This window comes from Hyla sarda, chromosome 2 (genome assembly GCF_029499605.1).
Source record: "Hyla sarda isolate aHylSar1 chromosome 2, aHylSar1.hap1, whole genome shotgun sequence".
Lineage (NCBI taxonomy): Eukaryota > Metazoa > Chordata > Amphibia > Anura > Hylidae > Hyla > Hyla sarda.
In genome coordinates this window covers 11,012,067-11,033,519 of record NC_079190.1, presented here as the reverse complement: position 1 = coordinate 11,033,519, position 21,453 = coordinate 11,012,067, and the positions used below count along the sequence as shown (strand labels likewise).

General features: G+C 49.3%; 1 protein-coding gene across 4 annotated transcripts in view; it reads right to left on the bottom strand.

The window, feature by feature from the left end:
- PAK1 (p21 (RAC1) activated kinase 1) overlaps window positions 1–21,453 on the bottom strand; it is a 117,462-nt gene that overhangs the window by 55,457 nt on the left and 40,552 nt on the right. For 3 of the 4 annotated variants that reach the window (XM_056561149.1, XM_056561148.1, XM_056561151.1), the window contains exon 2: window positions 10,758–10,958. In XM_056561149.1, the coding sequence (XP_056417124.1) occupies window positions 10,758–10,935 (178 nt within the window). In that variant the 5' untranslated portion in view covers window positions 10,936–10,958. Of the gene's footprint in view, window positions 1–10,757; window positions 10,959–18,353; window positions 18,375–21,453 lie in introns of those variants that run through there. The other variant, XM_056561150.1, reaches the window with a different exon arrangement.

Sequence of the window (21,453 nt, the reverse complement as noted above, 5' to 3'; positions counted from 1 at the left end):
TCCTCCAGACATGATGCTGCCCCCACCATGATCACTGTAGGGATGGTATTGGGCAGGTGATGGGCAGTGCCTGGTTTCCTCCAGACATGATGCTGCCCCCACCATGATCACTGTAGGGGTGGTATTGAGCAGGTGATGGGCAGTGCCTGGTTTCCTCCAGACATGTTGTTGCCCCCACCATGATCACTGTAGGGATGGTATTGGGCAGGTGAGGGGCAGTGCCTGGTTTCCCCCAGACATGATGCTGCCCCCACCATGATCACTGTAGGGATGGTATTGGGCAGGTGATGGGCAGTGCCTGGTTTCCCCCAGACATGATGCTGCCCCCACCATGATCACTGTAGGGATGGTATTGGGCAGATGATGGGCAGTGCCTGGTTTCCCCCAGACATGATGCTGCCCCCACCATGATCACTGTAGGGATGGTATTGGGCAGATGATGGGCAGTGCCTGGTTTCCCCCAGACATGATGCTGCCCCCACCATGATCACTGTAGGGATGGTATTGGGCAGGTGATTGGCAGTGCCTGGATTCCCCCAGACATGATGCTGCCCCCACCATGATCACTGTAGGGATGGTATTGGGCAGGTGATGGGCAGTGCCTGGATTCCCCCAGACATGATGCTGCCCCCACCATGATCACTGTAGGGATGGTATTGGGCAGGTGATGGGCAGTGCCTGGTTTCCCCCAGACATGATGCTGCCCCCACCATGATCACTGTAGGGATGGTATTGGGCAGGTGATGGGCAGTGCCTGGTTTCCCACAGACATGATGCTGCCCCCACCATGATCACTGTAGGGATGGTATTGGGCAGGTGATGGGCAGTGCCTGGTTTCCTCCAGACATGATGCTGCCCCCACCTTGATCACTGTAGAGATGGTATTGGGCAGGTGATGGGCAGTGCCTGGTTTCCTCCAGACATGATGCTGCCCCCACCATGATCACTGTAGGGATGGTATTGGGCAGGTGATGGGCAGTACCTGGTTTCCACTAGACATGATGCTGCTCCCACCATGATCACTGTAGGGATGGTATTGGGCAGGTGATGGGCAGTGCCTGGTTTCTTCCAGACATGATGCTGCCCCACCATGATCACTGTAGGGATGGTATTGGGCAGGTGATGGGCAGTGCCTGGTTTCCCCCAGACATGATGCTGCCCCCACCATGATCACTGTAGAGATGGTATTGGGCAGGTGATGGGCAGTGCCTGGTTTCCTCTATACATGATGCTGCCCCCACCATGATCACTGTAGGGATGGTATTGGGCAGGTGATGGGCAGTACCTGGTCTCCTCCAGACATGATGCTGCCCCCACCATGATCACTGTTGGGATGGTATTGGGCAGGTGATGGGCAGTGCCTGGTTTCCTCCAGACATGATGCTGCCCCCACCATGATCACTGTAGAGATGGTATTGGGCAGGTGATGGGCAGTGCCTGGTTTCCCCCAGACATGATGCTGCCCCCACCATGATCACTGTAGTGATGGTATTGGGCAGGTGATGGGCAGTGCCTGGTTTACTCCAGACATGATGCTGCCCCACCATAATCACTGTAGGGATGGTATTGGGCAGGTGAGGGGCAGTGCCTGGTTTCCCCTAGACATGATGCTGCCCCCACCATGATCACTATAGGGATGGTATTGGGCAGGTGATGGGCAGTGCCTGGTTTCCCCCAGACATGATGCTGCCCCACCATGATCACTGTAGGGGTGGTATTGGGCAGGTGATGGGCAATGCCTGGTTTCCTCCAGACATGATGCTGCCCCCACCATGATCACTGTAGGGATGGTATTGGGCAGGTGATGGGCAGTGCCTGGTTTCCTCCAGACATGATGCTGCCCCCACCATGATCACTGTAGGGATGGTATTGGGCAGGTGATGGGCAGTGCCTGGTTTCCCCCAGACATGATGCTGCCCCCACCATGATCACTGTAGGGATGGTATTGGGCAGGTGATGGGCAGTGCCTGGTTTCCTCCAGACATGATGCTGCCCCCAACATGATCACTGTAGGGATGGTATTGGGCAGGTGATGGGCAGTGCCTGGTTTCCTCCAGACATGATGCTGCCCCCACCATGATCACTGTAGGGATGGTATTGGGCAGGTGATGGGCAGTGCCTGGTTTCCTCCAGACATGAAGCTGCCCCCACCATGATCACTGTAGGGATTGTATTGGGCAGGTGATGGGCAGTGCCTGGTTTCCCCCAGACATGATGCTGCCCCCACCATGATCACTGTAGGGATGGTATTGGGCAGGTGATGGGCAGTGCCTGGTTTCCCGCAGACATGATGCTGCCCCCACCATGATCACTGTAGGGATGGTATTGGGCAGATGATGGGCAGTGCCTGGTTTCCTCCAGACATGATGCTGCCCCCACCATGATCACTGTAGGGATGGTATTGGGCAGGTGATGGGCAGTGCCTGGTTTCCTCCAGACATGATGCTGCCCCCACCATGATCACTGTAGGGGTGGTATTGAGCAGGTGATGGGCAGTGCCTGGTTTCCTCCAGACATGATGTTGCCCCCACCATGATCACTGTAGGGATGGTATTGGGCAGGTGAGGGGCAGTGCCTGGTTTCCCCCAGACATGATGCTGCCCCCACCATGATCACTGTAGGGATGGTATTGGGCAGGTGATGGGCAGTGCCTGGTTTCCCCCAGATATGATGCTGCCCCCACCATGATCACTGTAGGGATGGTATTGGGCAGATGATGGGCAGTGCCTGGTTTCCCCCAGACATGATGCTGCCCCCACCATGATCACTGTAGGGATGGTATTGGGCAGGTGATGGGCAGTGCCTGGTTTCCTCCAGACATGATGCTGCCCCCACCATGATCACTGTAGGGATGGTATTGGGCAGATGATGGGCAGTGCCTGGTTTCCCCCAGACATGATGCTGCCCCCACCATGATCACTGTAGGGATGGTATTGGGCAGGTGATTGGCAGTGCCTGGATTCCCCCAGACATGATGCTGCCCCCACCATGATCACTGTAGGGATGGTATTGGGCAGGTGATGGGCAGTGCCTGGATTCCCCCAGACATGATGCTGCCCCCACCATGATCACTGTAGGGATGGTATTGGGCAGGTGATGGGCAGTGCCTGGTTTCCCCCAGACATGATGCTGCCCCCACCATGATCACTGTAGGGATGGTATTGGGCAGGTGATGGGCAGTGCCTGGTTTCCCACAGACATGATGCTGCCCCCACCATGATCACTGTAGGGATGGTATTGGGCAGGTGATGGGCAGTGCCTGGTTTCCTCCAGACATGATGCTGCCCCCACCTTGATCACTGTAGAGATGGTATTGGGCAGGTGATGGGCAGTGCCTGGTTTCCTCCAGACATGATGCTGCCCCCACCATGATCACTGTAGGGATGGTATTGGGCAGGTGATGGGCAGTACCTGGTTTCCACTAGACATGATGCTGCTCCCACCATGATCACTGTAGGGATGGTATTGGGCAGGTGATGGGCAGTGCCTGGTTTCTTCCAGACATGATGCTGCCCCACCATGATCACTGTAGGGATGGTATTGGGCAGGTGATGGGCAGTGCCTGGTTTCCTCCAGACATGATGCTGCCCCACCATGATCACTGTAGGGATGGTATTGGGCAGGTGATGGGCAGTGCCTGGTTTCCTCCAGACATGATGCTACCCCACCATGATCACTGTAGGGATGGTATTAGGCAGGTGATGGGCAGTGCCTGGTTTCCTCCAGACATGATGCTGCCCCACCATGATCACTGTAGGGATGGTATTGGGCATATGATGGGCAGTGCCTGGTTTCCTCCAGACATGATGCTGCCCCCACCATGATCACTGTAGGGATGGTATTGGGCAGAATGTGGGCAGTGCCTGGTTTCCCCCAGACATGATGCTGCCCCCACCATGATCACTGTAGGGATGGTATTGGGCAGGTGATGGGCAGTGCCTGGATTCCCCCAGACATGATGCTGCCCCCACCATGATCACTGTAGGGATGGTATTGGGCAGGTGATGGGCAGTGCCTGGTTTCCCCCAGACATGATGCTGCCCCCACCATGATCACTGTAGGGGTGGTATTGGGCAGGTGATGGGCAGTGCCTGGTTTCCCCAGACATGATGCTGCCCCCACCATGATCACTGTAGGGATGGTATTGGGCAGGCGATGGGAAGTACCTGGTTTCCCCCAGACATGATGCTGCCCCCATCATAATCACTGTAGGGATGGTATTTGGCAGGTGATGGGCAGTACCTGGTTTCCACTAGACATGATGCTGCCCCCACCATGATCACTGTAGGGATGGTATTGGGCAGGTGATGGGCAGTACCTGGTTTCCCCCCAGACATGATGCTGCCCCCACCATGATCACTGTAGGGATGGTATTGGGCAGATGATGGGCAGTACCTGGTTTCCCCCAGACATGATGCTGCCCCCACCATGATCACTGTAGGGATGGTATTGGGCAGGTGATGGACAGTGCCTGGTTTCCTCCAGACATGATGCTGCCCCCACCATGATCACTGTAGGGATGGTATTGGGCAGATGATGGGCAGTGCCTGATTTCCTCCAGACATGATGCTGCCCCCACCATGATCACTGTAGGGATGGTATTGGGCAGGTGATGGGCAGTGCCTGGTTTCCCTCAGACATGATGCTGCCCCCACCATGATCACTGTAGGGATGGTATTGGGCAGGTGATGGGCAGTGCCTGGTTTCCTCCAGACATGATGCTGCCTCCACCATGATCACTGTAGGGATGGTATTGGGCAGGTGATGGGCAGTGCCTGGTTTCTTCCAGACATGATGCTGCCCCCACCATGATCACTGTAGGGATGGTATTGGGCAGGTAATGGGCAGTACCTGGTTTCCCCCAGACATGATGCTGCCCCCACCATGATCACTGTATGGATGGTATTGGGCAGGTAATGGGCAGTACCTGGTTTCCCCCAGACATGATGCTGCCCCCACCATGATTACTGTATGGATGGTATTGGGCAGGTGAAGGGCAGTGCCTGGTTTCCTCCAGACATGATGCTGCCCCCACCATGATCACTGTAGGGATGGTATTGGGCAGGTGATGGGCAGTGCCTGGTTTCCTCCTGACATGATGCTGCCCCCACCATGATCACTGTAGGGATGGTATTGGGCAGGTGATGGGCAGTGCCTGGTTTCCTCCAGACATGATGCTGCCCCCACCATGATCACTGTAGGGATGGTATTGGGCAGGTGATGGGCAGTGCCTGGTTTCCTCCAGACATGATGCTGCCCCCACCATGATCACTGTAGGGATGGTATTGGGCAGGTGATGGGCAGTGCCTGATTTCCTCCAGACATGATGCTGCCCCCACCATGATCACTGTAGGGTTGGTATTGGGCAGATGATGGGCAGTGCCTGGTTTCCCCTAGACATGATGCTGCCCCCACCATGATCACTGTAGGGATGGTATTGGGCAGGTGATGGGCAGTACCTGATTTCCTCCAGACATGATGCTGCCCCCACCATGATCACTGTAGGGATGGTATTGGGCAGGTGATGGGCAGTGCCTGGTTTCCTCCAGACATGATGCTGTCCCCACCATGATCACTGTAGAGATGGTATTGGGCAGGTGATGGGCAGTGCCTGGTTTCCTCCAGACATGATGCTGCCCCCACCATGATCACTGTAGGGATGGTATTGGGCAGATGATGGGCAGTGCCTGGTTTCCCCCAGACATGATGCTGCCCCCACCATGATCACTGTAGGGATGGTATTGGGCAGGTGATGGGCAGTGCCTGGTTTCCTCCAGACATGATGCTGCCCCTACCATGATCACTGTAGGGATGGCATTGGGCAGGTAATGGGCAGTACCTGGTTTCCCCCAGACACGATGCTGCCCCCACCATGATCACTGTATGGATGGTATTGGGCAGGTGAAGGGCAGTGCCTGGTTTCCTCCAGACATGATTCTGTCCCCACCATGATCACTGTAGGGATGGTATTGGGTAGGTGATGGGCAGTGCCTGGTTTCCTCCTGACATGATGCTGCCCCCACCATGATCACTGTAGGGATGGTATTGGGCAGGTGATGGGCAGTGCCTGGTTTCCTCCAGACATGATGCTGCCCCCACCATGATCACTGGAGGGATGGTATTGGGCAGGTGATGGGCAGTGCCTGGTTTCCCCCAGACATGATGCTGCCCCCACCATGATCACTGTAGGGATGGTATTGGGCAGGTGATGGGCAGTGCCTGGTTTCCTCCAGACATGATGCTGCCCCCACCATGATCACTGTAGGGATGGTATTGGGCAGATGATGGGCAGTGCCTGGTTTCCTCCAGATATGATGCTGCCCCCACCATGATCACTGTAGGGATGGTATTGGGCAGATGATGGACAGTGCCTGGTTTCCTCCAGATATTATGCTGCCCCCACCATGATCACTGTAGGGATGGTATTGGGCAGGTGATGGGCAGTGCCTGGTTTCCCCCAGACATGATGCTGTCCCTACCATGATCACTGTAGGGATGGTATTGGGCAGGTGATGGGCAGTGCCTGGTTTCCCCCAGACATGATGCTGCCCCCACCATGATCACTGTAGGGATGGTATTGGGCAGGTGATGGGCAGTACCTGGTTTCCCCCAGACATGATGCTGCCCCCACCATGATCACTGTAGGGATGGTATTGGGAAGGTGATGGGCAGTGCCTGGTTTCCTCCAGACATGATGCTGCCCCCACCATGATCACTGTAGGGATTATTATGGGCAGGTGATGGGCAGTACCTGGTTTCCCCCAGACATGATGAGCCCCCACCATGATCACTGTAGGGATGGTATTGGGCAGGTGATGGGCAGTACCTGGTTTCCTCCAGACATGATGCTGCCCCCACCATGATCACTGTAGGGATGGTATTGGGCAGGTGATGGGCAGTGCCTGGTTTCCTGCAGACATGATGCTGTCCCCACCATGATCACTGTAGAGATGGTATTGGGCAGGTGATGGGCAGTACCTGGTTTCCTCCAGACATGATGCTGCCCCCACCATGATCACTGTAGGGATGGTATTGGGCAGGTGATGGGCAGTGCCTGGTTTCCCCCAGACATGATGCTGCCCCCACCATGATCACTGTAGGGATGGTATTGGGCAGGTGATGGGCAGTGCCTGGTTTCCTGCAGACATGATGCTGCCCCCACCATGATCACTGTAGGGATGTTATTGGGCAGGTGATGGGCAGTATCTGGTTTCCCCCAGACATGATGCTGCCCCCACCATGATCACTGTAGGGATGGTATTGGTCAGGTGATGGGCAGTACCTGGTTTCCCCCAGATATGATGAGCCCCCACCATGATCACTGTAGGGATGGTATTGGGAAGGTGATGGGCAGTGCCTGGTTTCCTCCAGACATGATGCTGCCCCCACCATGATCACTGTAGGGATTATATTGGGCAGGTGATGGGCAGTACCTGGTTTCCCCCAGACATGATGAGCCCCCACCATGATCACTGTAGGGATGGTATTGGGCAGGTGATGGGCAGTACCTGGTTTCCTCCAGACATGATGCTGCCCCCACCATGATCACTGTAGGGATGGTATTGGGCAGGTGATGGGCAATGCCTGGTTTCCTGCAGACATGATGCTGCCCCCACCATGATCACTGTAGAGATGGTATTGGGCAGGTGATGGGCAGTACCTGGTTTCCTCCAGACATGATGCTGCCCCCACCATGATCACTGTAGAGATGGTATTGGGCAGGTGATGGGCAGTGCCTGGTTTCCTGCAGACATGATGCTGCCCCCACCATGATCACTGTAGGGATGTTATTGGGCAGGTGATGGGCAGTCCCCAGCAAGGCCACGTATCTCATTCCCCTGGCATGACCCCTCTTATCCCTGGTCCCCAGCATGGCTCCTCTTTCATTCTTTGTCCAAAGCATGATTTTCCATCTAATTCCTAATATCCAGCATGGCTCTCCATCTCATCCCTGGCCCCCAGAAGCATGGCTCCCCATCTCATTGCTGGCCCCCAGAAGCATGGCTCCCCATCTCATTGCTGGCCCCCAGCAGCATGGCTCCCCATCTCATCCCTGGCCCCCAGAAGCATGGCTCCCCATCTCATTCCTGGGCCCCAGAAGCATGGCTCCCATCTCATTTCTGGCCCCCAGAAGCATGGCTCCCATCTCATTTCTGGCCCCCAGAAGCATGGCTCCCGATCTCATTCCTGACCCCCAGAAGCATGGCTCCCCATCTCATTCCTGACCCCCAGCAGCATGGCTCCCCATCTCATTCCTGACCCCCAGCAGCATGGCTCCCCATCTCATTCCTGACCCCCAGCAGCATGGCTCCCCATCTCATTCCTGACCCCCAGCAGCATGGCTCCCCATCTCATCCCTGACCCCCAGCAGCATGGCTCCCCATCTCATCCCTGGCCCCCAGCAGCATGGCTCCCCATCTCATTCCTGACCCCCAGAAGCATGGCTCCCCATCTAATTTCTGGCCCCCAGAAGCATGGTTCCCCAGCTCATTCCTGACCCCCAGCAGCATGGTTCCCCATCTCATTCCTGACCCCCAGAAGCATGGCTCCCCATCTCATTTCTGACCCCCAGAAGCATGGCTCCCCATCTCATTCCTGACCCCCAGAAGCATGGCTCCCCATCTCATTACTGGCCCCCAGAAGCATGGCTCCCCATCTCATTACTGGCCCCCAGAAGCATGGCTCCCCATCTCATTCCTGACTCCCAGAAGCATGGCTCCCCATCTCATCCCTGACCCCCAGAAGCATAGCTCCCCATCTCATTCCTGACCCCCAGAAGCATGGCTCCCCATCTCATTCCTGACCCCCAGAAGCATGGCTCCCCATCTCATTCCTGACCCCCAGAAGCATGGCTCCCCATCTCATTCCTGACTCCCAGAAGCATGGCTCCCCATCTCATCCCTGACCCCCAGAAGCATGGCTCCCCATCTCATTCCTGGCCCCCAGAAGCATGGCTCCCCATCTCATCCCTGGCCCCCAGAAGCATGGCTCCCCACCTCATTCCTGGCCCCCAGCAGCATGGCTCCCCATCTCATTCCTGGCCCCCAGCAGCATGGCTCCCCACCTCATTCCTGGCCCCCAGCAGCATGGCTCCCCACCTCATTCCTGGCCCCCAGCAGCATGGCTCCCCATCTCATTCCTGGCCCCCAGCAGCATGGCTCCCCATCTCATTCCTGGCCCCCAGCAGCATGGCTCCCCATCTCATTCCTGGCCCCCAGCAGCATGGCTCCCCATCTCATTCCTGGCCCCCAGAAGCATGGCTCCCATCTCATTCCTGACCCCCAGCAGCATGGCTCCCCATCTCATTCCTGGCCCCCAGCAGCATGGCTCCCCATCTCTTTCCTGACCCCCCAGAAGCATGGCTCCCCATCTCATTCCTGGCCCCTTGAAGCATGGCTCCCATCTCATTCCTGGCCCCCAGCAGCATGGCTCCCCATCTCATTCCTGGCCCCCAGAAGCATGGCTCCCCATCTCATTCCTGGCCCCCAGAAGCATGGCTCCCCATCTCATTCCTGGCCCCCAGAAGCATGGCTCCCCATCTCATTCCTGGCCCCCAGAAGCATGGCTCCCCATCTCATTCCTGACTCCCAGAAGCATGGCTCCCATCTCATTCCTGGCCCCCAGAAGCATGGCTCCCCATCTTATTCCTTGCCCCCAGAAGCATGGCTCCCATCTCATTCCTGGCCCCCCCAGCTGCACAACACCCCATCTGTATGGCTCCTCCACGCATTCCTATTCCATAATTATGTATGAAAAACTAAATAACATACAAATGTAGCAAAAACAAACATGTTTCAGTATCTGGCTGTGATTACGCTATACATTCACTGTAACGCAACAGGATTATTTGGGAAATGAAACAAACACGCACTTCCATCTTGCAGAGAGAATTGAGGAAGTTTTCATTCCCTCACAACTTAAAAAAACTAAAAATACAAAAACCCTTGTATATATGCAAAACCTCTCTGACTCTGAAGGACACAATGAGGGAGGATTAGCATTTATACCAGGGTCTCCCAATGCCATAACAGGTGTAACATAGATGGGTGTGAAAACTTATACACTTCTGTCTATTTCTGTAATACTTTACTATAACTTTACAGGATTATGCAGAAATACATAGATGTAACAAAAGGTAGTGAACACTTATGCACAAACTTCCCGCTTTACCCAAATAAACAGCAGCGCATAAGTTTTCACACCTTCGTGAAATGCTAAACTATTATTCAGTGCGGACCTGAGCGTGAGGAGTTAAAGTAAACTTCAGTTACCAGACGATAAACTAGGCTGCCAGCCATTAAAGATATATTAAAGGGGTACTCCATTGGCCCGCGTTCGAAACGAAATGTTCCGAACGCTCTTTTCGCGCTGCGGGGGTCGGCCACGCCCCCACGTGATGTCATGATGACGCCCCCTCAATGCAAGTCTATGGGAGGGGGCGTGACGGACGTCACGCCCCCTCCCATAGACTTGCATTGAGGGGGCGTGGTCGTGACGTCTCGAGGGCCGTAGCCGACCCGAACACTGGCCAGTGGAGTACCCCTTTAACCCTTGTGTATTGGCCGTCTTGTGGGTGGAGTTTAGGTGTAACCCGATCACCGAGATCTGATACCATACAACAAATGACTCAAGCTTTGGGAAGAACCCAGACTTCTATATTTGCATCTATTTCTCTGTCTGGCTTCCTAATGTATATAGTATACAGTTATAGAGCGCCCCCTATGTCTATAATTATTAGGCCCTGAACAATACTGTACTTTTATCTCCAGTCCTGGGTAATATGTTCAGAAGCCGACTCTTCTTCTCTGGATTCGGAGGAAGAGGCCTTGAGCCATGGTTGATTGAGTCCTTCATGCTGCTTCCAATCAAAGTGCTGGTGTTCCTCAGGGGCGGGGCTGGAGGTTTATCATCGATGTCTATACCATTGTCAGACATCTTCAGTGGTCACAGAGCGACTCCTGTGTCAAATAAAAAGAGAAAAGAAGTGAAATATTCAACCTTGTTGGTTCCATCAGCACAATCTAATCTATTCAAGGGGTGTGGGGGGGGGGGGGGGGTGGTCAACCATGGTGGAAGACACCTAATGTGTAATTGGGTGCTACTCCGATGGAATAAAATACATAGGGGTTGATAATGGCTTTTTTTCTATAGCACCACACCTGTCCATGGGTGGTTTTTGGTATTGCATAGAAGTGGATGAGGTTGAGCTGTAGGACCACATTCCACCTGTGGTGCTTTTTTTAAATTTTTTTTTTTTTTAAGAAAAATATATACTAATAATAATGATTAATAAAAATAAATATATTTTTCTTAAAATGTATTATGAATATTCTGAATAAATTATATATATATATATATATATATATATATATATATATTTTATTCAGAATATTCATAATACACTTTAAGAAAAATATTTATTATTATTATTAATCATTATTATTATATTTTCTTTAAAAAAAAAATAAAAGATATATATATATATATATATATATATATATATATATATACACACACACACACACACACACACACACACACACACACACCAGTATTATATATCATTTTTTATTATTATAATTATTATTATTATTATTATTAATAATAATTTATTTTGATTTATTTAATTTAAATTATTATTTTTTTAGTTTTTTTTACCTTGGACAATAACCCGAAATTGGAAGACTCAAATCAACAAAATAAGATTCCACAAATTCCATTCATATACAGGGGGAACTCCTAAGTATGAAAGCTCAGAATTGCAAAATTTTTTTGTCACTTAATATGCCAGAATAAAAAATATATATATATTATATATATGGAATAAAAATAAAAAAAAGTGATAAAAAAAACCCCAATGAAAACAAAGATACAGGTAAAAACTGCAGATTACAGTGCAAAAAATGTTGCCCGTATATGAATCGTTTACGAAAAATAAAGGAGAATTTCAAGCAGAATTATTTTCTGACAAAAAGTTTTAATAAAAAAAAAAAATGGTATATTAAAACAAAACCTGTGTAAACTGGTTATTGTTATATAATTTTTTTCTGTATGTCAATACAATTACATGTCATTTCACTCACGACAAAAACCCCAAAAGTTACAAAAGTAATTTTGTAAGTACACAAATAATTTTTTTGGCTTTGGCTTTAAATCAACTGGTGCCTGAAAGTTAAACAGATTTGTTATAAAAAAAAAAAAAATCTTTATCCTTCCAGTACTTATTAGCAGCTGTATGCTACAGGGGAAATTGTTTTCTTTTTTAATTTCTTTTTTGTCTTGTCCACAGTGCTCTCTGCTGACACCTGATGCCCGTATAAGGAACTGTCCAGAAAAGGAGAAAATCCCCATAGCAAAACCTATGCTGCTCTGGACAGTTCCTGATATGGACAGAGGTGTCAGCAGAGAGCACTGTGGACAAGATAAAAAAAGAAATTCAAAAAGAAAAGAATTTCCTCCATAGTATACAGCTGCTAATAAGTACTGAAAGGATTTTAAAATAGAAGTAATTTACAAATCTGTTTAACTTTCTGGCACCAGTTCTATTGGAGTACCCCTTTAAATTTTGTAGTAAAACGAGTAATGTCATTCCCTTATTTGGGTCTGCGGATGGAAAACTGATAGCCTTCGGCTGTGCAGGCATGCTGGGAGTTGTAGTTTTGCCACTTGACTGGGGCTGAGCTGCAATTCTACACACAGCCTATGGACAAGGGTGGCGCTGTTTCTCTCCTTTGATGTCAGACATGCTGGTTCTTCTATGGCCGCACACATGAGATTATCCCATTGACTCAGAAACCTCCATCACTATGAGAGTCCAGAGATGATAGCGGAGCTCACAGCAGGCACCGAGCACCACCACGGTATATGGCACCATCATACAGCCGGACTAGTTACCCAGCCCCGGGGCGATTCATACCTTATTAAGTATTTAGTATAAAATGCCCGTACAGATGAAGGGGCCCTCGGGGGCCAGGGGCTGCCAGGTCTGTGTTTGTGCTGCAGCCCAGGGGACACCAGATGGCACATGAAGGAGACGCCGCAGAAGACACCAATTTGCATCTAAAAAGGTGATGAAGCGACAGAGAAAAATCACCTGCTCCCTAATCCCTGAGGACGGAGCATCAGCTGTCTGCAGAGCATCGCACCGCAGAGCGGAGGCCACCGAGGAGTTCCCAGGAAAATGCACAAAATAGGAGAAAAAAAAACCAATGCAGACCTAATCCTTCTGACAGCTGAGGGTTTGTTACAACTGTATCCAGTCTAGATAATTCTTTCCTATACTTTTACTGCCGAGGTATCAGTCTGGGGTCCAGGATGTTTAGCTCACAGAGCATTGTCTACATTGGATACAATTGTGTCTTCTCAGCTGAGATCAGGACTAGCTATGTACAATGTATCAGTCTGGAGTCCGGGATGTTTAGCTCACAGAGCATTGTCTAGACTGGATACAATTGTATCACTTCTCAGCTGAGAGCAGGACTAGCTATGTACAATGTATCAGTCTGGAGTCCAGGATGTTTAGCTCACAGAGCATTGTCTAGACTGGATACAATTGTGCCACTTCTCAGCTGAGAGCAAGACGAGCTTTGTACAATGTATCAGTCTGGAGTCCAGGATGTTTAGCTCACAGAGCATTGTCTATACTGGATACAATTGTATCACTTCTCAGCTGAGAGCAGGACGAGTTATGTACAATGTATCAGTCTGGAGTCCGGGATGTTTAGCTCACAGAGCATTGTCTAGACTGGATACAATTGTATCACTTCTCAGCTGAGGGCAGGACTAGGTATGTACAATGTATCAGTCTGGGGTCCAGGATGTTTAGCTCACAGAGCATTGTCTAGACTGGATACAATTGTATCACTTCTCAGCTGAGAGCAGGACTAGCTTTGTACAATGTATCAGTCTGGAGTCCAGGATGTTTAGCTCACAGAGCATTGTCTATACTGGATACAATTGTATCACTTCTCAGCTGAGAGCAGGACTAGCTATGTACAATGTATCAGTCTGGAGTCCGGGATGTTTAGCTCACAGAGCATTGTCTAGACTGGATACAATTGTATCACTTCTCAGCTGAGAGCAGGACGAGCTATGTACAATGTATCAGTCTGGGGTCCAGGATGTTTAGCTCACAGAGCATTGTCTAGACTGGATACAATTGTATCACTTCTCAGCTGAGAGCAGGACTAGCTATGTACAATGTATCAGTCTGGAGTCCAGGATGTTTAGCTCACAGAGCATTGTCTAGACTGGATACAATTGTATCACTTCTCAGCTGAGAGCAGGACTAGCTATGTACAATGTATCAGTCTGGAGTCCAGGATGTTTAGCTCACAGAGCATTGTCTATACTGGATACAATTGTACCACTTCTCAGCTGAGAGCAAGACGAGCTTTGTACAATGTATCAGTCTGGAGTCCAGGATGTTTAGCTCACAGAGCATTGTCTATACTGGATACAATTGTATCACTTCTCAGCTGAGAGCAGGACTAGCTATGTACAATGTATCCGTCTGGAGTCCAGGATGTTTAGCTCACAGAGCATTGTCTAGACTGGATACAATTGCATCACTTTTCAGCTGAGAGCAGGACGAGCTATGTACAATGTATCAGTCTGGAGTCCAGGATGTTTAGCTCACAGAGCATTGTCTAGACTGGATACAATTGTATCACTTCTCAGCAGGACTAGCTATGTACAATGTATCAGTCTTATCCTATCTGTATATACAATCTGGTGTTTTATCTTATCTTGGCCTTCGGTGAGAGGAGAATGGGGACTTTCCTAGAACACAGACACATTTATAGAGAGATATAAAGCAGAGCCGGGAACGTCATATGGGACCATTCCTGGAGATATTAGGAGGAGTGGTTCTTTATAGGATTACAGTGATCAAAAAGAACAAATCCAGCTCTGCTACATCTCTACACATGTTTGAATTGTATCAGCAGCTCTTCATATGTTCGGCTGGGTTCACATCACGTTTTATGCAATACGGGAGCGCATACGGCTGAGGGGGGGGGGGGGGTGGGGGGGAGTTCTTTCCAGTCTGACCGCAGTGCTCTCTGCTGACACATCTGTCCGTGTCAGGAACTGTCCAGAGCAGGAGAAAATCTCCATTGCAAACCTCTCCTGCTCTGGACAGTTCCTGACACTGACAGAGGTGTCAGCAGAGAGCACTGTGGACAAGACAAAAAAATAAATTTAAAAAGAAAAGAATTTCCTCTGTAGCATACAGCTGCTAATAAGTACTGAAAGGGTATAAAATTTTTTAAAATAGAAGTCATTTACAAATCAGTTTAAAGGGGTATTCCAGTATATAGATAGATATAGATAGATATAGATAGATATAGATAGATATAGATAGATATAGATAGATATAGATAGATATAGATAGATATAGATAGATATAGATAGATATAGATAGATATAGATAGATATAGATAGATATATATCAACTGGCTCCAGAAAGTTAAACAGATTTGTAAATTACTTCTATTAAAAAAAACTTAATCCTTTCAGTACTTATGAGCTTCTGAAGTTAAGGTTGTTCTTTTCTGTCTAAGTATTCTCTGATGACACCTGTCTCGGGAACCGCCCAGTTTAGAAGAGGTTTGCTATGGGGGATTTGCTTCTAAACTGGGCGTTTCCCAAGACATGTGTCATCAGAGAGCATTTAGACAGAAAAGAACAACCTTAACTTCAGAAGCTCATAAGTACTGAAAGGATTAAGATTTTTTTTAATAGAAGTAATTTACAAATCTGTTTACCTTTCTGGAGCCAGTTGATATATATAAAAAAGTTTTTGCCTGGAATACCCCTTTAACTTTCTGGCACCAGTTTATTTAAAAAAAAATAAAAAAAATAAGATGTTTTCCACCAGAGTACCCCTTTAAAGGTGAGGGGGCGGCCAATGCCAACGGAATTGGGCGGCGTTAGGACCACACGTGCATGGTCGGCACCATAGGTGGCAATGTGTTTCGCACGTATCATTCTTTCGGGGGAGGAACTTCCATAGAGGAAAGTTCTGCCGCTGAAATTCCGTTGTGTTCACGATACCGCAAAATACCCTTCGCATACAGTACTCAGACTTTGAAACGTGTTCAGATTTGACGCAGATTTTGGTGCATATCCTGCGTAAAAACCTGCAAAAAAAAATGACTCGGCACTCCAGACTGATACACTGTAACAAACAGCACAGAAGAAAAGTTTCTGCTACTAACATACTGTACGTACTCCCTACCCCAGGGGACCATCATGACTGGATGTGACTGTAACAAACCCTCAGCTGTGAGAAGTATTACGATCCCTTCACAGACAGGAAACGGAGATTGTAAAACGCGTGAGGCACGGGCACGCCACAGCCTTGTAGCCGTCACCTGGGGAATGTTTAGTAGGAACAAACAACGTGCAGGTGATCGATAGTCAGGAGGAATGTCGCGTGTGATCGCGGAGCAGCCCCCATGACTATGTGAGAAACACGTCCAGCCATTTATATGGGTCATCCCCACCCCCAAAACCTACAACTGTTAGGGCATTATGGGAGTTGTACATCAGGGGTCCTCGAAATTGTGGCCCTCCAGATATTGCAAAACTACAACTCGCAGCAAGCCTGGAGTTGTAATTTTGCAACAGTTGGAGGTCCACCATATGCAGACCATTGTCCTACATCATAACCCAAAAGATATAGCCCCCCCACTGCACACAATGGAGATCTATCTAAAATGAATCTAAAATGGACCAGTTGCCCACAGCAACCATATTTCATAGAAAAACAAAAGCAGCATCCAGACCGGTTGCTATAGGCAACATCTTTTTACAGCCCAACACCGTGCAGGACGTTTGGCATTTGCCAGAGAACACCAAGATTGGCAAATTTCCCACTGGAGCCCTGTGCTCTTCACAGATGAAAGCAGGTTCACACTGAGCACATGTGACAGACGTGACAGAGTCTGGAGACGCCGTGGAGAACGTTCTGCTGCCTGCAACATCCTCCAGCATGACCGGTTTGGCAGTGGGTCAGTAATGGTGTGGGGTGGCATTTCTTTGGGGGGCCGCACAGCCCTCCATGTGCTTGCCAGAGGTAGCCTGACTGCCATTAGGTACCGAGATGAGATCCTCAGACCCCTTGTGAGACCATATGCTGGTGCGGTTGGCCTTGGGTTCCTCCTAATACAAGACAATGCTAGACCTCATGTGGCTGGAGTGTGTCAGCAGTTCCTACAAGAGGAAGGCATTGATGCTATGGACTGGCCGCCCGTTCCCCTGAATCCGATTGAGCCCATCTGGGACGTCTCGCTCCATCCACCACAGACTGTCCAGGAGTTGGCGGATGCTTTAGTCCAGGTCTGGGAGGACATCCCTCAGGAGACCATCCTCCACCTCATCAGGAGCATGCCCAGGCGTTGTAGGGAGGTCATACGGGCACGTGGAGGCCACACACACTACTGAGCCTCATTGTGACTTGTATTAAGGACATTACGTAAAGTTGGATCAGCCTGTAGTGTGGTTTTCCTCTATGATTTTGAGTGTGACTCCATATCCAGACCTCCATGGGTTGATACATTTGATTTCCATTGATAATTTTTGTGTGATTTTGTCATAAAGACGAAAGTATTTCATACGATTAGTTCATTCATTCAGATCTAGGAGGTGTTATCTTAGTGTTCCCTTTAGTTTTTTGAGCAGTGTATATATATATTGGCCATAGGGTCCAAAAAAAAACAATACGCCGCTACGAGCAGACACACTGAAGCAATGCGAGAGTCGCCGCGCATGCGCGGTGTACTCGCACGCATCGCAGCCACTCCCCCTGCTCTATGAGCTAGGCAGAGAGCTGCCGCGATGTGCGAGTATACTGCGAATGCGCGCGGCGACTCACACATCGCAGTGTGTCTGCTCGTAGCGGCAGACTGCCACTCCGAGCCGGCACATGTAAAGTCAGCATACAGAAGTCCTTCAGCGGCAAATCTGCTGCGAAATACGCGTGGAAAATCCGCTTGTCTGAACATACCCTCAGGCGGTATTTACATCTTTATTTCATGATTTGGCAGTTTTTTTTCAGTAATTCCAGTATAATTTTTGCCATTTTGACACAATTTTCTTACTGGCAGTAAACTTTAGGCATTTTTGCTGCAATTTAGCCCCAAATCACTGCTTTCACTGTAAAGTGGTGTTAAAAAAATAAAAATTTAAAGATAAAAGCGATAATAAACTCTCCCCCCCCCCCAAGTGAACTCCTGCATAACAGAAAACCACTGTTGCCCATAGCAACCAACCAGCGTTTGGCTTAAATTTCTATGGTAAAGTGAAAGCTGCGCTGTGATTGGTTACCACGGGAAACAAAGACCATTTACCATTAGTGCCGATAACTGAAGCGGGACGTATCAAGAGTAGTGCGAGGTAAAAGCGGAAGCATTTTCCATAGCAACCAATCAGATCGTGTCTTTCGTTTCAGAAGTGTTTCCAGGGACTGGAACAATGAATGGAGTCGTTGTTGCCCATGGCAACCAATCCCAGCCTGGATTTTTTTTTGTTTTCTTTTACATAAACTACGCTCTGATTGGTCGCTATGGACAACATATCACTCCCTTGTAGTCAGGATAGGCCAGTGTTTCCCATCCAGTGTGCCTCCAGCTGTTGCAAAACTACAACCTCCAGAATGCCCGGACAGCCGAAGGCTGTCCGGGCATACTGGAGGTTGTAGTTTTGCAACAGCTGGAGGCACACTGGATGGGAAACACTGGCCTAGTATATATGGAATACAACAGCTTGGGCATGCTGGGAGTTGTAGTTTTGCAACAGCTGGAGGCGCACTGGACGGGAAACACTGGGACAGGCCATAAGCATCTGGGATGACCTATTCACACTTTTGCAAAAACAGCAGTATGACAAAGATCCTGTCCAGCGTTGACGCTAAATATTTTAGGGCACATTCCTTTAAGAAAACAGGACTGTGCCGTGCCCCTTATAACGTAAGACCTAAAAGTAAAAATTCAATCTGACCGATTTCTGCCTTCCAACAAGCCGCCGCGCCAAATATATCCACTAACGAGTTATCACCTATACATGTCATTGTAAAAAGGTGTCTGTGTCGGCGTCAAGCTGAACCTGAGTCATGCGGGCTGTTGCGTAACTACAATTCCCAGCACGCACAACAGCTGAAGACCAAGCTCAGGTAATGTAGTTTTTTCAACAGCTGGAAGATTACATAAACCTGTATTAATCAGGTACCTCCGGCATTCCCATAGACCAGGGCTAGACAAATCCCAGGCGCCAGGTCACCATGCTGACCTAGGTTTTTGTCAGCCCTCACCAATAGAGGTTGACCATCTATTAACTCCCCCCCCCCCCCCCCCAAAAAAAATAAAAAACACAAAATAAAAACCCTGTCTTTCTTAAATTTAGCGGTCTCGGTGGTCACTAATGACTGTGACACACGGAGAGATGAGGGGACAGTAATGACTGTGACACAGGAGGGGGGGGGGGGAGATGAGAGGACACTAATGACTGTGACACAGGGAGATGAGGGGACACTAATGACTGACACAGGGAGAGATGAGGACAGTAATGACAAACACGGAGGAATGAGGGGACAATAATGACTGTGACACAGAGGGAGATAAGGGGACAGTAATGATCGTGACACTGGGAGAGATAAGAAGATACTAATGACTGTGACACACGGAGAGATGAGGGGACACTAATGACTGACACAGGGAGAGATGAGGACAGTAATGACAAACACGGAGGAATGAGGGGACAATAATGACTGTGACACGGGGAGAGATGAGAGGACAGTAATGAGAGATGAGAGGACACTAATGACTGTGACACAGGGAGAGATGAGGACAGTAATGACTGACACAGGTAGAGAGGACACCAATGATTGTGACACAGGGAGAGATAAGGGGACAGTAATGATTGTGACACCGGGAGAGATGAGAGGACAGTAATGATTGTGACACAGGGAGAGATGAGAGGACACTAATGACTGCGACACACAGGAAGAGATAAGAAGATACTAATGACTGTGACACGGGGAGAGATGAGAGGACAGTAATGAGAGATGAGAGGACACTAATGACTGTGACACAGGGAGAGATGAGGGGACAGTAATGACTGACACACAAGAAGAGATGAGGGGACAGCAGCAGACTGTGAAACACAGGGGGAGATGAAGGGACAATAATGACAGACACCAGAAGAGAGGAGGGACAGTAATGACTGTGACACAGGGGGAGATGAGGGGACAGTAATGATTGTGACACAGGGAGAGATAAGAGGATACTAATGACTGTGACACGGGCAGAGATGAGAGGCCAGTAATGACTGTGACACACAATGAGAGATGAGAGGACACTATTGACTGTGACACAGGGAGAGATGAGGGGACAGTAACGACTGACACACAAGGAGAGATGAGGGGACAGCAGACTGAAACACAGGGAGAGATGAGGGGACAATAATGACTGTGACACAGGAGGAGATGAGGGAACAATAATGACAGACACACAGGGAAAGATGAGGGGACAATAATGACTGTGGCACTAATGACTGATCCAGGAGAGGGGAGAGTAATGATTGTGACACAGGGAGAGATGAGGGGACACTAATGATTGTGACTGGCAATCATGGGGGTTCCCAGCAACTTCTCCTTTATCCTGTATTTAAGTGCTGGAGTACCCCTTTAAGGCATTGCTACTGTTCTGCCTGTGGAAGTCTCCGTCTTCCCCCCCCACGCCTGACCTCTGTGTACAAAATGGTGGTTTCAGATTGTGTTCACCAATAATCTCCCATAAGAGCCACAACCCAACTTTCCCATCACCCTGAACTGCCTACAATCTTCCTTCTTAAAGGGGTAGAGGTGATAAACGCTGGAGTACCCCCAATTATCAAGTCAAGTCAAGTGAAGTAAACCAGGCTAATGACCACTTAGTGGGGTCTTTTACGGGATTAGGGACTTAAGTGGTCTTGAAAGCTCGTCGTCCGCCATTACTTAGCTAATAAACAGGTCATTCTTACTCATCCGCCTGAGCGCTTCCCGTTTTGCGCCGTGAATTATTGATGGCGAAAGCCTATAGGGTTAGAGGATCCTGGAAATGACATTGGGATTAGCAGAGACACGACTAATCTGGGGGCGGAGCTTAAATATGCCACGCCTGACCAGGAGTTTTATAAATCGGTCATGCTCCGGTCCCTATCGTATTGTTTTTCAACCATAGTGCCGCCATCTGTTGCAAAACTACAACTCCCAGCATGCCCGGACAGCCAACGGCTGTCCGGGCATGCTGGGAGTTGTAGTTTTGCAACAGCTGATGAAATACTGCCCTTAAGGAGAAGGCCATGTGAACAATTTTTTTTTTTTTTTAATCCATCGACATATTGATAAAATGGACGGCCTAAAATCATACGCTTAATAACATTTAAATAAATAAATATATATAAATAAATAAA